At 34.9% G+C, this 17,166-nt stretch overlaps 1 protein-coding gene across 1 annotated transcript in view; it reads left to right on the forward strand.

The window, feature by feature from the left end:
• LOC118198304 (protocadherin-like wing polarity protein stan) overlaps positions 1 to 17,166 on the forward strand; it is a 187,121-nt gene that overhangs the window by 80,195 nt on the left and 89,760 nt on the right. The window contains exons 9-12 of the mRNA XM_085807976.1: positions 3,426 to 3,590; positions 7,745 to 7,899; positions 10,323 to 10,489; positions 16,262 to 16,408. Coding sequence (XP_085664102.1) covers positions 3,426 to 3,590; positions 7,745 to 7,899; positions 10,323 to 10,489; positions 16,262 to 16,408 — 634 coding nt within the window. The remainder of the gene's footprint in view (positions 1 to 3,425; positions 3,591 to 7,744; positions 7,900 to 10,322; positions 10,490 to 16,261; positions 16,409 to 17,166) is intronic.

A 17,166-nucleotide genomic window follows, 5' to 3' on the forward strand; every position in this document is an offset into this window, starting at 1 on the left:
GCACGCTGGGCTGGTACTCCAGAGGTCCGTGGTTCGATTCCCGGTGAAGGCGTTGCTAATTTTTCATCTCTCTTGCTTCCAAAATACTTAATGTCTCTATACCTAATGCTTCCACAATACCTAATGTCTAATGTCTCTCAAAATACCTAATGCGCCTGAACGAAAAAGGGTGTTGAATGATGATTCTCCTCACTCAAGTTTGGCGATTGTATCCCCTAAAAACCCCAGTCGCCCTTTTAAAGGGGGAGTATATAAGTTATTTCTCCCGCCTTCTTGGCGAACCTCCATGGTGTAGTGGTTTGCACGCTCAGAGCGTAATTGAGAGGTCCGCGGTTCGATTCCGGGCGAAGGCGTTTGCTAATTTTTCATCTTGGCTGCTTCCAAAAAATACCTAATGTCTCTACAACGGATTTAGTTTTATGCTTAAAACATAATGCAACTGATTTCTTTGATTTGACCGAATGTTTGATATTAAAAATATAACAAAAAGGCCATTTTGCTTCTGATAGATTAGGAAAAAGTTTTTGGTTTAGAAAAATAAATTGTCTTTCATCACTGAGTGGAACTATAGAAATTTCAAAGAACTATGCGAAAAATATATATTTGGGTTGTATCTAGTCTTGAGAAAGAGTGTTGAAATACTTTGGAGTATAAAGCATCTCAGCTCACGAAAATCTTAATGCTGGGAAAAGGGTGACTAAAAAGAAACATGTTGATAGGCCAACATAATCAATAAGTTCTTCAGTTGAACTCATTTTGTGAGAAACATTATGCACGCATATTTGGCAAATGGCCAAACATTTATCGGCATACATTCCAACCAAGCGTATAACATAACAGGAAACATGATGCAACGCAGAAGATGAGCATATACAAGTTGAACTGAATAAGTACTATTTGTTTGCCGCCTAATCGTGATAGTGGTTAGAGACGCTAACTGTTGTACCGAAGGGCCAGGCTCGAATCCCGAAGAAGGCAGGGCTGCTTGTAAATGTGCAGTGCCTGTGATGCATGAGAGCACTCTACGCGGCGAGCTGAAAGTTCTCTCAAGAGGTTGGTATTAGGGAAAGACGGGTGGGAGAACTTCGGACCCGTTCCCCCCCCGGGCTGCTCTCCATCAAAATTGTGAGCGGAACTGAGCGAAGTCGTACTGTCACCTCAACAAGAGCAACGCTATTTGCTTGAGTCTATTATTTTAAAATAAGAACTTCAAGTTCACTTACCACCATCCGACTTGCCTTGTAATGGGAACGAAAACTGCAGCAGTCAACTTTATTTCCGTTTAGCGTGTTTCGCTTAATGAACTGGTCTTGAACTGCAGTCTAAAATGAGCTGGAGAAAATAAGTGTTGTGAGGTAGTGAGGACATGATTATGATCGCAAATGGGGAGTGGAGCAACGGCCTTGAAATGCCTATTTTAAAGAAACAGACAATAATATTATATTGATCGCACATATAATTTTATCTTTATGAAGTCAAATCGGTGGAAACTAATTTAAACTTAACGGTGGAACGAATTAAATTGAATGACGCGAGGACGTATGCCAATATACCATCACTGTTTTAAGCATCATGCAATGATTGTGGAGAGGGGAAAAGAAAGCACCACGGGAAAGTTATTTTTATTTGAAGTAGAGTATTGCGGAACCTCATGAACTAATAAGGAGGCTCTTAGAACATTAGTTGATAACTACAGTCAGGGTGCACAGGTAAATATAATCGAGCATGGAGTTTAAAAAGGATAAGTGGACCTAAGTAATAACATATTTGCATAATGCACCGATGTTAGACAATTAGTTATCATCGACATCTTTGTTAGTGTGGCTAGGCGAATTTGAATTTTAACTAGGGGGGTTAGTAATTTATTATGGGAAAAAAGTACAAGTTCTCTGTTTTAGGAGAAAAGCATCCATAAAGGACATTGAAAAAAATTTGGGTCATACTCGCATTGCGTATGAGAAGAGTTGCGGAAATCCCTTAAAGCAAGAGTGTTTGCTCGCCGAAATCAAGCCCAAGGCGAACGACTGGTGTTAAGTAGTTTTTATCACTTGAAACTTGGTCAATGAATAAAGGGGGAGCAATTAGATCATATATGTGAGGTTCTGATAACATTTGGTCGAAGAACTTGTGCTTTCAATCAATGATTGAGAAAGAAAAAGACTGCAGTCATTTAACGCAAATAGGCAGAAACAGAGGGATAAAGGAAAGCATCCGCATAAACATCAGTGATCGTTTTTATTATTGAACATATTTTGATCGTTACGAATTACTTTAGACTGCATGCGCCTTACCCATGGAGGTAAGAAATAGAGAAGAGTTTCGAACTGTCTTTTCCCATACACTGCCTTGAAGCAGTGACGCACCCCCCTTGGTGACCAAAATATTCAGTGACTTGCCATTGAGGGGATCAATAGGTTTTGATCTGATCGGAGGTAAACATTTTGTAATTACGTGGTAAATATAAGTGTAAATGTACATATTTTCGGTTTCTGCAATATTTTTCAGAGCAGTTTTAATTTGAATGAATTGTTTTCACAAGTTTTCGTTAGTTACATTAGAATGAAATTTTAAAGTAATTCAATTTTATTCGGTTAACATTTAAAATTTAAATCAAAGTTAATTGTATTATTAATATAAAATGACGCATTATTTCTTTTCTATTTACAGAGCTTCTTTCTGAAATACATTTTTCAGTTTTGAGATGATTTTCAGCTTCTGAGGTATCTTTTAAATAAAAAAATCACAGTCACTTTATGATGAATGCTCATTTTTTAATTAGATCACCTTTTATTTAATTAGTTAAATGCGTTTAATACATTATTTTTGCCTCCATGGACTTACCCGACCATCATAGAAATTGTTGCATCCGAACTGCTCTAGAAAGACAACACTGCATATTACCAAATTAGTACTTTACAGACGTTATTCAAAGATCTTATTCAATAAATAAGTTACCACTTCTTTGGTTCATGTTGAATTCTAAATTTATAAATCCTACTGAATTGTCAGATTAAACAGAATGCGGTGTTTTTAAATTTAGCCAGTTGCTTGCATAAGTTCCGGAGACTTTTCTCTTTAATAAAATATTTGGCTAATAAATGCATTTGTTTCTTAAGAATGTATTGTTAAACATAACATGCATCTAAAAAGTGAATAGTATTGTATTATTTTGTATTGTTTTATTTTGTATGATTTTAATGTGCTGTGAAGAGACTTTCTTCGTTGGCGGTAAAAGATGCAAATTTTAAAAACATGAGATACGAGATTTGAAATTAAAGTTAAACCAAAAGCACAGATAAAAAGAAGTTGCGGATTCAAGAGGCAGAAACATTTTAATAAGTTACACGTTCATTCCATTAGTTCTCAAACTTTCATTATATTCTTGTGTCTCACTGAAATATTGTAACTATTCTTTTATTTCTTAGGTGTGCGGACTTTATGCAAACCTGTTATAGATATTTAGATCTAACTGGACCACTTCAAATAGGTGGACTGCCTGCTGTACTGAATGATTTTCGAATTCAAAATGCTCATTTTTCTGGTTGCATTATGGACTTATATGTGGACAATCAATTAGTGGATCTAAATGAGTAAGGTTTTATAATTAAGATTATTTGAAACTGCTGACTTTTACAAATATATTATGCTGGCCTTTTACAAGTTTTTTCATTGTAAAAGCTGAAACAAACTGAAACCGAATTAAAACTGCTTTTAACTAGTATTCAAACAAATACACAAATCTCTTTTTTATCGGAGTTCGTGTATTCAAACAAATAGACCAACATATTTTCTACGAATTTCATATGCCCCATTCTGCAAAGATTCCACGATCACAGACTTCTTCGTCTCATTATTAAGAAAAAAGGAAACAGTACTAATCGGCGTGGTAGTCAGCCTCCCTAAACACCACATCGACTGGTGCAGCTTATGAAAATAATAAATTATAATATATTATAAATTTGAAAATACTAAATTGTTACTCAGCATCTACTCTTTTTGTAACTGAATAAAGAAAGAAAAAAAGAATGTAAATACAAACTAGGTACTGTGTTTCCAAAATGCTTGTTAAGGTAATGATTTCCGTCAGACATTTCAGATTGCAGATCCATTCGCACACTAAGCTTTTCCCATTGCGTCTTAGCATAAATAAATAAATGAAACGAGTTTGTACCATAATATATGGCATTAGAAATACCTTTTATCAATTTCAATAATATTTCAAAAGTTCTTAAAAGTTATTATGTAAGGTATTTTCTCCCTGCTTTCAGCATGCCTTTCGTGGTGTAAACGCTAGCACAATCGGCACGTATTCAAGAGCCTCAGGTTCAAGTCTCGGCGAGGGCACTGCTCATTTTTCATGTCTTCTGCTTCAAATAATCCAATGATTTTACAGTGGCGACTAAACAAAAAGGTGGTGACGATAATTCGTCTGAACCAGGATTTGCTGATTGGGTCCCTTAATCACCAGTCGCCCTTTAAAAAGGGAAAGTATATCAGGAATTTTCTCCCTCCTTTCAGTATGCCTTCGTGGTGTAAAGGTAGCACACTCGGGGTGTATTCTAGAGGTCCATGTTCGAGTCCATTGCTCATTTTTCATGTACTCTTGCTTCAAAATAACCTAATGACTTTACAACACTTTTTAAGTCACGTGGCCGATAAATACATGGTAGTGTAGTGAAACGTAACGAATGTAACAGTCAGTAATTTTGGAACATATCTTTAAGATGTTTCTAATGTCAACATAAAATTGTGTTACCATTAAAACAATACAATTCAAATCACAAGAATAAAAATTTTAACTGGAGATAGACAAACGAATACAACTGCGCCATTCGATTAACAAAGATATTCGCCGAATGGTTTAGTTTGGTTTAGTTTATTACGGCAAAGCACACTGGGGCTATCTGCCAAAGGGAAGGGATACGTTCATGAAGGACTTTGTAAGGGAATCTGGCTCGTAGACACGCTACACATGGAGAAAAACCACGAAGCGCCCACGCAGCCAGCCCATTCGCCAGGAATCGAATCAAGGTCGTAACTAGTGTTCAACGGTTTTGTGTGGGAATGAATTAAAAAAACAGACTGCTTTCTTATCTTCCTGCATGAAATATGTTCATAGTTAATCATAACATATCACGGCATCCTTCGATTTAACTCAAGGAAAAATGCTTGAAAAGGAAAGTTATAAAACTAAACTTTTAAATCTTTAGAACCAAGAATTTACTTCAAATGGAAGAGAAATACATCAGAGTAAGTTTAATATTAGAAAAAAGGTAACCTTAGTTTGGCGTAAATTTTGAATAAAATTCTATCAATATCCATGGCGATCGGACACAGGTCGCTCTTCTTTTACGTGCAAAGGTCGTTTTATTTTCAGAGAGAAAAATCGCTCTTTTGAGAAGCAAAATGGTTTTGTCCTCAAGAAGAGGGACCTGTGTCTTATCATCCTCGAAATCTATAGAGTTTTATTCAAAATCTAAGACAAACTGACGTTATTTTTTATGTCTAACTTCAAAAACATACATCTTTCGTTACTTCCTTTAATAGGCATCTACTGTGTTTAAAACTAAAACACTTGAAATTCTTTTTCGTCTAAAATTTTGCATACTTAAATGGCAAATTTCTTCTGACTCAAAACACTTTTATAGACTTAGGAATGTACATTAATTTACATTAAAACAGTACAGCTATGATGACAACGTGATAATAACGGTTATTTAAACTACTTCAAAATCGTTTATTCAGTAAGTCCTACAGAAGCTGGTAAACAATTGAAAAGAGTCTAAATTTAAGAACAAAAAACCCGTTAAAAATTATTTTTCTACAGAAGAAAGAATGAGAATATTTTCGTTTTATAGTCACGAGGTATTTTTGACAAATTCCACTAAAATTCCTGTGAAACAGCAAAATTAAGCATCTACACTATACAGAGTGGAGTAAGGCACATCCGATCTGATTAAGGAATTAAATTTCAGCAGCTTATAATGTTAAGATTGAAAATTTTGAGTTTTGTTCACAACTAAAATATATCCGATGCCGATTTCCGGTTGTGGTGTTTCAGAAGTATCAAGAATTAGACCGTGCAGGAATGAAGTTCTTTTTGCAAATCCCAGTTGGAGCTTAGATCTTCCAAGTGTTTTCTATGTTTATTTAATTGTATTTTGCTTTATGTGATTTTAAACCGTATTATATCTATATCTTAGCTATTATAAAATGTACAAGACATTGAAGACTGTTGGTGAATTATGATCAAGTACTTTACAGTACAAGGTATCTATTATTAAACAGCGCTATTTCAAAGCTGCTTACAAACAAAACCATTGGTCAGAAAATTGTGAAAGTTTGTGGCGGACTTAACGAAGGGATGAGAATTTCTTTCATCGAAAAAAAAATAGTTACAAATAGATTCACCAGAGGTCATTATTTTAATAAATTACACATTTATCCACACCTTTAATATAATTTTACAAATTTTGTTACCAAAAACATGTTCCACATGATGGCCGTCATTTTCAGCTACCATCTGTAATCGGCAAGATGGCATGTTCCACAACTGACCGAAGTGTGTGCTGTGAAATGTTCAGCGCTTGGCCTTAAGATCAGGTAAAGGTATTCTCACGTCTTACCAGATGTTCCAAATGTCGTCAAAGCCGAAAATCGCATTGATTGAGGTCTGGGGATTGGGGAGGCAATTCAAAAACGTGACGGCTAATGACATGTTGTTCTGTAAAATAACGTTTAAGAACATTCGTAACACACCATACAATTATCATTTTCCGAAGGTTTTTAGCATTCAATGGACCTCTTAGAATCCCCTTCAAGGTCCAAAATCTCTGGAGAGCAGCTACTGCGGAATTATTGTTTCGGTAAAGCAATTTTACTAGCAAAGCGCGATCTCGTAAACATATAAAACTCGTAAACGTCATTGTGAGCAACAGGCAAATTGAAAATAAAGTCTCCGCGAATGTTTCTAGGTTTTATAACAGCTGCATGACATTTTTACTACAGGTTTTCTAAGTAAAACGCCCTTTGGTGACGCTATTTGTAATTAATTGTTTTTTAAGCTAGAAGAAATTCTTATCATTTCATTAAGTCCTGCACAAAATTTCAAAATTTTCTGATCACTGGTTTCGCTTATAGGTAGCTTTGAAAGAGGGTTCTTTAATTATAGACACCCTGTATAAAACCCTTTATTAACCTTATAAAACCCTTTATTAACCTTATAAAACCCTTTATTAACATCAAATAAAATTTAACAGTCGGTACCAACTCGTTCTTAAAAAAGCCAAAAAATTTTTTTAAATCAAAAGGTAATAACTTAAAAGTTGATGGAGTTAAGTATAGCCTAACGGCTTAACAGTTTAACTATCCAGCAAGTTGGTTCATGTTCCATGTGTGGAAAATTTTCATTCTGGGAAGGAAATGAACTGAGATGTGATACGAAAAGTATTTTAACTTAAAATAACTGGCTAGAAAATTAAACGATACTCTATATATTTCAGTCTTACTTCGAAAGTTGTCTCAGAACACCCTGTTGAGAATATATCGTCTAAGAATGGAACCCACTTACAAGTCAGAACTGTCATGTAACAGTGAGAATGTTATTTAGAAGCTTATTGCTTAGAAAGTGATTTTGAGTGCTTTTAACAGTTTGAATAAACCTTTGTATAGTTTGCTTACTTTTCGTATATTTATTGTTAAGTCACGAAGTATCTATCATAATGTGTATTTTTTTATTTTGTAGTTATGTAGCAAATAATGGAACAGTGGCTGGTTGCAATCAGAAGAAGGGGTACTGCCATTCCAGTCCTTGCAAAAATGGTGGTACATGCGTTGAAGGCTGGGGATCATTTTATTGTATTTGTTCGACAGGATTCATCTCGAAGGACTGCAGTGAAGGTGATCATGTTTGCTTTTAATTATATATAAATTCTTAAACAATGTTGGTTTGAGATCGATAGATCTCTATTTCTTGTATATTCTGTTGCATGTTTATCGAAAAGTAATGATTAAACATAATCCATATTGATTTGGTCTGATTATTATCAATAATTAGTTTCAGTCTGGCTGTTTAATACTTAGAACATAAATTTACTAATTATGCAAGCAAAAATTAAACGTAAAGAACGTTTATGTTTAGAACGGAAAAAGGCCGCCGTATTCGAAAAAATTTACCTTTTTTAAAATGTTAGATACGGGGAAAATATGCAGATTGTAATGTTAGAAAATTAAAGTCAATAAAAAAATATCACTCATTAGTGCTGTTTTCCGGCACAGAGACTCAAAATGTTTTTATTGAAAAATGCTTTGTTTATTAAACGCACATGCTTTTCTATTCACATTAATGTTCAAAATTTAAGTTGTAAACACAGCTTTTGCAATAATTCAAAATAGCTACTGGAAATGCTTTATTAATTTGGAGAACGGTAAATGCAATATAAGCATCTAGGGGTTGTTAAAAGGTTTAAAAGGATACGCTTTTTAAGGAAACCTGAAGATGACAATTTTCCAAATTTATGAACTTTATGTAAAAAATTTGGCCCCGGTCCAGAAAAAAGGCATTAAATTTCAGTAAAAATGAGTTCTTGCAACTGTTTATATGATGGATTGAGATCGAGAGCCCTTGGCAGACCTGAGACCGGCTAGTCTCAAACAGAGGTTGCTCGTTAATTACGAATGACTCGAATGATAGTATACAGGTTATGGCACCAATTCCAGATTACAGGTACCATTGAAAAGATCTTCAAAAGCTATGACACCGGAGGAAATTTGATACATGGTATTTAACGCCCGTCGCAATAGAGGGAAGACGGTTAGACCGCTATTACACCTGAAACAACAGTTTCCTGGTAAACTGAATACAGTCGTTTAACAGATCAGGCCCTTAACGCTTGGCAACCAGCGATATGTGTCCTTCTGAACATATCGAAGGAGAGAGTTTGACTTTTGAGGAGACAAGCCCACTGTTTTCGGACACAGAAGTTTTGAGCCATGTCCTCTTCAGTGATGAGTCGAGTCTAATTACACGAAGCGATTCTCGACGAGCCTTCATTTGGAGATATAGCTATGCGGGCTATCACACTTTATTAGGCGAAACATTCTGGAAATATGATGTGCCATGTTTGGGTCGATTTTGATCTTATTTGCATGTATCAAAGCGTTTATCATCAGTTTATTTTGTTATGTTGATTTTGGTTGTTTTATAATATTGGGCATTTGTAAACGTAACTATTACATTAAACCCATTATGTTTCGAGTTATCACATGTTTAGTATTTGTAATCTTAACTTGGGGACAATATTGTATACGGGAAAAATAGGAAACCGACTCATATAAAGTACTACGCCTTCCAAACCGACTTAATGAGTACTTAATAAAATACTCATCTGTCTCGGTACAGCAAGAAATTTTAGTAAACTAAACATGATTAGTAAAGTTATCATCTGTGCTGGTGCATCATGATGTCCAAATGCGATTTTCAATTGAAAGTATTTTGCATTATAATTCAGAATATATATTTGGACTATGTTTTAAGATTCTGCGAGTTCAAGCAGCCAAATGGTTTAAACTGCTGAACATTGGTAGTTACGCTTGGATTTGAGTCCCGGCGAACGGGTTGGTTCCATTAGTGTTTTCGTGGTTTTCTCCATATGTAATGTAAATACGAGATAATTTTACTTTGAAGATCTCCAGGAAGGCACATTTCCTGTGCTTCACCACAAAATAATCTACTGGGTTCTTTGAATAAAACTGTTATGTGATTACAGCATTATATAAATGCTTTCAAAACTACAAAATTTAATTAAAGACATAATTAACAGTTCGAGACAGGAAGTTCTCTAATAGCTAATCTTAAATTTGCACTAGTCAGTCATCGATGACTAGAAGAGCATAAGGAAGTATTATTAGAACGTTGCCTAAATTTCGTCCGATATTACACACGCGAGAAAAGGGAAAGAGACACAAGACGTATACAACCAACCAAGCCTTGCGCGAGATTCGAACCTTGCATTTTTAAGTCGAGTTGGCAGTCAGTCTCCGTTAACCACTAGACCATGCAGGACGATTTGGCAGAACTATGTTAATTTATATTATATACAGAATTAAACATATTAAGAAACAGAAACCAGAAAAATCGACTATGGCGTCACCAGGAATCTTCCAGTTTTTAGTTACACGAAAAGGGTAAGCAAAAAACTAATGCCAGAATTCTTTACAATGTTTCTTACTCAAAATCCCGCAACATTTTTTATATGTGATTATTTAACTATTTGATTACGTCAACTCTTATTTTGGTTAATAATACAAAAAATTTTCTTTAGGTGTCCAGGCTACAAGACATTTCATGGGTGACAGCTTTATTGTTTTTATTCCCCATCTTCATCCATTACAACTACCTTGGGTACAAAGAGTATCATTTAGGACTCATCAAGACCACGGACTTCTTCTGCAAATTAAACTTGGTTATAATACGTTAATCGTGATTGATGTAAGTAATATAGATGAAACTTATATATTTAAAAACATTTATGTACTTAGAAAATATCCTTTCAACATTTGCATTCAGTTATGATTGTGGGACATGGGGGGGGGATTCAAAAGTAACTAAACGTAAGCAAGTTGCAAATAAAAATTAGGGTAAGGAAGAGGAACTTTAGAGTTCAAGTAAAACTCTATGGATACATTTCGAGAGAACCGATATAGGTCCCTCTTCAGAAGCAAAAGGATTTTGTTATGGCGCTTGAGGAAATAGGCAAACAAATAGGCAAAGCATAAAGGAAATGGACATAGCGCGAATTATCGAGCGGGCAGTAAAATAATCAATAGCAAAAAAGATATTTGAATTTGGAAAAAATTGGATAGCAATTATTACTATTATCTAATTTCATTTACTTACTATGTACACTTTTGTGACTGTGTAACGCTGTAAGGAAATACAATTCAGCAACTGATGAAACTTTGCGAACAATGTGCTAGCAGAGCCAAAGTCAAAACTGTGGTTAAGTAACTAAGATTAATTATTTTTTTTTCCTTCCAAAATAGGGCAGAGAATAGACTAGAAGAGAAACACGCTAATGTGACAATCAAAATCGTAAAAACCACCTTGTATTTAGCGTAAGTATAATGAAACACTCAATCGATTTCGAGGGCAGCTAAAGGTCCCTCCTCATCAGGAGAAAGAAATACCTAGAAAGAAGAAAATAAAGGAGAAGGAGTCTCAGAAGCACGTGGTCCTTATTAGCACTGCACGTGGTTATAACTGGATTTTTAATCAGAGTTGCACTGGCCGCCTACTTTTACTGAGCCAGGCTATCTGACCAAGCATAAAGGACAAGAAAAATAGGGAGCGAGGGGCAAATGCACCTTCACGCTCAAAATCTGAACTTCAAATAATGGAAAGCAACCACTGAACGGATTTTTATACCCTGTGGTAGTACCAAACGCGAGGAGGTAACGCCATCTATCGGCAAAAATAACTGAATTAAGATAGTAGAATTTTAAAGGCATTAGAAAGGACTGGATTGGACTTCAAATCAATCATTAACTAAACCTGCTAAATCTTTGTGAATGTGAAAAGCCTCAAGAAAATCCAATTCACCTATGGAAGAAGCCTTTTGGATAATTTTTGCAGACCCAAAGTCAAAATTATGGTTAAATGTCCAACTATGATACGCTATTGAAGACTTGTTAATTTCGCCTTTTCTGACATAAGATTCATGTTCCTTGATACGAAACTTCAACGCTCTTTTTGTTTGGCCAATATATCTTAAACCACACTGACACGATATACTATAAATTCCCCAAGAATTCAAGACAGAAACGCAATCTTTTAGAATCGAAGGGTGAATTTTATTAATAGGGGAGAAACCGACTTGAAAATTGAATTTCTGGAGAATCCGTGCAATTTTATAGCTAACAGAAGGATAAAATGGAAGCACGACAAGGTCATTAATATTATTTCTAACCGTGGAATGTCTTCTTTGATGGGAATTTGAAAATTTTTTAACGGCTTTATCAATAATCACGGGAGAAAATCCACGGTCAATCGCAACTGCTCTCAAATAATTAAGTTCATTAGTAAGCAAAGATTCAGAGGAACAAACTTTAAGCGCGCGGAATATATAATAGTAAAAAGAAGCCATTTTTTGCTTAAACAGGGTGGCATGACTTGGCATGGGGTGGTAAACAAACTGCAAAGGGTTTACGGTACACAGTGGTGCTAAAATCAGTTTCATTGCGGATTATAAGAATATCAAGGAAGGGGAGGGAATTGTTGGATTCAATTTCAAGAGTGAATTGGATGGCTGGATCAATTGAATTCATAATAGATAGAATCTCGGATAAATCCTCTTTATAACCGTCAAAAAGTGCGAAAGTGTCGTCAACATATCGAATCCAAAGACGAAAAGATAGTTTATCAAATAATTTCATCTCACAATAGTGCATATAAATGTCAGCAAATACTGGACTGAGAGGATTACCCATAGCCAATCCTTCAACTTGACGAAAATATGCATTTTGGAAAACAAAGTGGGTTTGACTCAGAGAAACTTTAGTAAGCGAAACCAACTCATTAATTTCAGTATGTGTGAAGTGAAATTCCCGAAGCCTAGTTTCAAGACAATTTAGTGCTCCTTCGACCGGAACATTAGTAAACAGTGATTTGACATCAAATGAAACCATAATGAAACGAAGGGGAGAAATATTTTTAAGTTTATCAATGACTTCAATCTTATTTTTCTTGTCCTTTATGCTTGGTCAGATAGCCTGGCTCAGTAAAAGTAGGCGGCCAGTGCAACTCTGGTTAAAAATCCAGTTATAACCACGTGCAGTGCTGATAAGGACCACGTGTTTCTGAGACTCCTTCTCCTTTATTTTCTTCTTTCTAGGTATTTCTTTCTCCTGATGAGGAGGGACCTTTAGCTGCCCTCGAAATCGATTGAGTGTTTCATTATACTTACGCTAAATACAAGGTTGTTTTTACGATTTTGATTAGGGTAGAGAATGTTAACGGGAGAGTAAAACGTTGGAAAAAGTTTTAATCTTCATTTCTTAAAACAGTAGTTAACTTTGTCTAATATCAGTTCTCTTTCTATAGCTGTGTGAAAACAACAACAACAACAACAATAAACAAACAAAAAAAAAAAAAAAGCAGAATTAAACAGGGAAAAAAAACTAAATGCGATTAAATAATACAAGGAAACAGAAGGTAATAGTGGAAATGCTAAGTAGAACCGTAGCAAAATCAGAAGAGCTGTAAACATTATGTTTAGGATATAAGGTATTTCTTCCGCCTTCTTAGCATGCCTTTGTGGTGTAACGCTCAGCGCGTATTTGAGAGGTCCGTGGTTCGAGTCCTGGCGAAGGCACTGCTCATTTTTCATCTCTCCTGATTTAAAAAAATAGCTAGTGTCTCTACAAGGATTTGAATGTTCTTTCTGTTTGAACCTACCTCTTTATGTGTTTATAAATTTAACAAATGTTTGCTTCTTTTTACAAAAAATTCATATTTTTGATGCATAAAACTGCGACTTTAAGTCTCTCTTTGCTTCAAAAAATAGCACTTATAATTAAGTTGTTCTTTTTCAAAATAAGAATTGACTTATTAGGAGGCAGCTTCTTTAAAAGCAAGTGCCTATGAATATAATATTTGTTTAGTTTATGAAAATAGTTGTAAACTGAAATTATAACACTTCTCTTAAAACAGTTAAATTTCTCAGAACGTTTGGAAGCAAGTATAAAAAGATCTGATGTTAACTCCATTACACTTTCCTTGGTATTGCCTATTAAATTACACCCACTTTCTTGCTGTTTTCATTTAAACTTATCTCCTTGAATAAGCCTAATTTAATTAACCAATCCCTCAAGGGCAATTGAAAATGACATAAAAATTGTAAATTTTAAAATTAAATATCCCGATCAACTTTTGTCGTCAAACTTCCTGTATTTTTATTTTTCCGTAACGAGTATGAAACTTTTCTGAATGTAAGTATAGGAACCGGGATACCGCATTAAAAGTTAGATTTCATTATGTGTCCAAAATTATTTTTTAAAAAATTTGACATTGCTAAAATATGAATATTTTCTTCATTTGAAACAGTTCTGTAATTGGAAGTAAATGACTACGACCGACGATTGCTAAAATAAAGGCCAGGTAAGGTGGTGGTGGCACACATGGTTCTGTGATTGAAATAAAAAAAAAAGAGGTGTGCAAGGTTTAGTAGGTTTTAGCAGGAAAGGAATAATTACAAAAGGAGGTTTTAACAGTCCCATATACAAAATTTCGACGTTCCACGCCTAATTGGTTTTAATTATGCCAGATACATACGTACGTGTGTACAGAACTCACGAAAAAATTCTTTTTGATGCCATTTTACAATCCGTTTTGGAACGAAAAGGCTTTATTCTGTTCGTGCATACAGATGTCACGCAAAAAATAGTCAGAATATGTTCGGAAATGGTCGAAATGAATATTTCCGTTGAAATGTGATAACCGAAATTTTCCGCGACTGCAATACTTTCTTTACTTAGTACAAAGAAATAAAAATAAATATAACTTAGAAAGCGTTTTAGAAAAACACAATGCATTTCCTGTGGAATTTATACGAATTTTTTTAAAGCATTTTGAAACAAAAGTTGACAGCGAGCCTTTAAATTTTGTTATAATATGTTAAATTGTGATAAAATATCGTTCAAATTAATCGTTTACATTACCTGTTTAGAAATCGGACTTAATGTGCTTGCCGTCGTAGCAGTGCGATTGCTGTCACATTATAAATAGTCTTGATATAATTAAGTGTAACTACCAACATTAGAACAGTCTGATATTACATATTCATTTATAACGCATATATTAAAAATCTGGTTGTAACGAAAGTTTTCCGCCAGAAATTGTTCTTAGTTAGGAAAAAAAAACCATGAAAGCAGTACCTATAGTCAGGCAGTAACCACCACCCGAATCTATGAATTTTTTCCAATGTTTTTGTGCTTTATTAAAGCCTTCTTCCCAGAAACTTGGTGGCCCCCCGAATCCAAAAACAGATCAACCTCATTTCGGACGTCATTGCAGATCGGAACATAGCACCAGAAAGATGTAGCTGCAGGTGTGAAAAAAGGAAGAAGTCCGAAGGAGCGATGTCGGGGTTATATGGGTGTGGCAAAAGATCTCATTCGAATCAGTACAGTGCCCAGCCGGTGGATGCAGACACATGTGGTCTTGCATTATCTTGACGGAACATTATCTTTTTGTGCCGGAACTCAGACGTTTTTCCTTGATAGCAGCGTCAACACGCACTAGCATCTCGCTTTACACTTTACCGTGGAGGGTCTTACCTTTTTTCATATACTCTTTGTGGATAGTACGTCGGCAATTCCACCAGATACAAATTAAGATCTGTTTGTTAGTCACTTTGCGACGCTGCCGACGGACGCACCGAGCGCAGCCTAAACCCCTTTTTGGTCTGTGTTGTTGAAATCAATCACTTTTCATCACAAGTGACGATCCGGTCCAGAATTTTGTCCTTGCATTGATATTCGAGTAGATTAGTGCAGGCCGGAACACGTCCGTCTTTATTTGCTTGAGTCAGCACATGCGACACCCAGCGACTGAACTTTGTGTGTGGAGTTTATCTGATGCATAGTGCGACTAATTGACATGGCACTAACGTCTAACTCCTCAGCAAGCTCTCGATTAGTTGCATACTGATCTTCTTCCGCAAATTCTCGCATGCGGGCCTCATCAACATCAGTAGAACGGCCAGAGAGCTCTTGCCTTCTTGAATGTCATAAGTCCTTGTTTTTGAACTTTCGGTACCAAACTTTCACGATGTCATAAGATACAACATTAGTACTTAAGGCTATATGCACATGCATATTTGGTGACATTCTGTAGCTGAGTTGTTGCAACAGAACTGGAAGTAAATGATATTTCTAGTAAGGTAGCGCGATAGTTCCATTTCAAACACCTTGTACTTAATGATGATGATATTCTTTTAGAAATTTCGAGACACCACAGTGTTCTAAAGCAAATCTCTTTCTTTCAAATGTCAAAAATCGGTTGACAAAATATGATTAAATACGCCAACGGGAACTGTTTGCGAAGATGATATTTGAGGTGGCGGAAAACTTTCGTTAAAACCCGATATTATAATAATGTAGTAAATAAAACAAATAACTTTTTATTTTCGTTCTACTACATTAACTAATTGTTAAAAAATCAGGCATGTAAGATAAACGAATAATTATCGGAACTGTTTTTCAGATACTGGATGGTTATTTGAGGTATGTTTTTAATAATCAGGAACTGATTATCACTGATGTTCTAGTAAATGATGGAAAATGGCATACTTTTGAAGCTACTTGGTTTCCTAACTGGTTGCTTTTATCTTTAGATTATGGACAATATGAAGTAAGTGCATAATCTATTTTTATGCAAAATTCATTGTTTAAAATTAATTCATTTAAAATTAGTAATATATTTATTGCAATAACTGGATGTCATTATAAGATACTTCAAGAGGTATATCCAAGTTATTTATGCGCTTCTAAATTAACATTTTTCTGTACAATTTCATTTTTTGTGAGAATTTTACTTAAGTGTTAATTAATGCATATCGACATTTAAATTTCGTATCATGAGATATTTTTTATTATTATATGTTAACAAAAATTTGAAAAAAAATTATCCTCAGTACTATCCAATCAGAAAAAAACGTATCATTCAAAACTTTGAAACATGAGTGAGTATGGAAGACTCAGGAAGTAAAAATGAATCGGATTCCAGTGCAGCTCGAATTCGTAAATAATATATTTCAAATGAGTCATTTTTTTCTGATAAAATTGTTATCATTTACAATGACGTATTTGAACAATGATTGGTTAAGGCGTGTTATTAAATACTAAGTATTTCTTATTTCTCATGAAGAACTGAAAGTAATCCTACCAATCATTGGAATTTTCTTAGAAAATGCTGCGCAACGATATTGTCCACCTTAGCAGATGGATCGTTTTTGATTTGGCACAGCTAGGTACCATCATAAGCTCCAAAATGCAGATCTGCAGTGACAGTTTTATATAAATTAATGACAAATCCTTAAAATGGGACAAAAATGCTACAGCCAGAACAAAACCTTTAACTAAATTTAAAAAAGTATTTAAAATGCAGCT

This window comes from Stegodyphus dumicola, chromosome X1 (genome assembly GCF_044657685.1).
Source record: "Stegodyphus dumicola isolate Sdum_Otavi_A_Nest chromosome X1, ASM4465768v1".
In the NCBI taxonomy this organism is placed as follows: Eukaryota; Metazoa; Arthropoda; class Arachnida; order Araneae; family Eresidae; genus Stegodyphus; species Stegodyphus dumicola.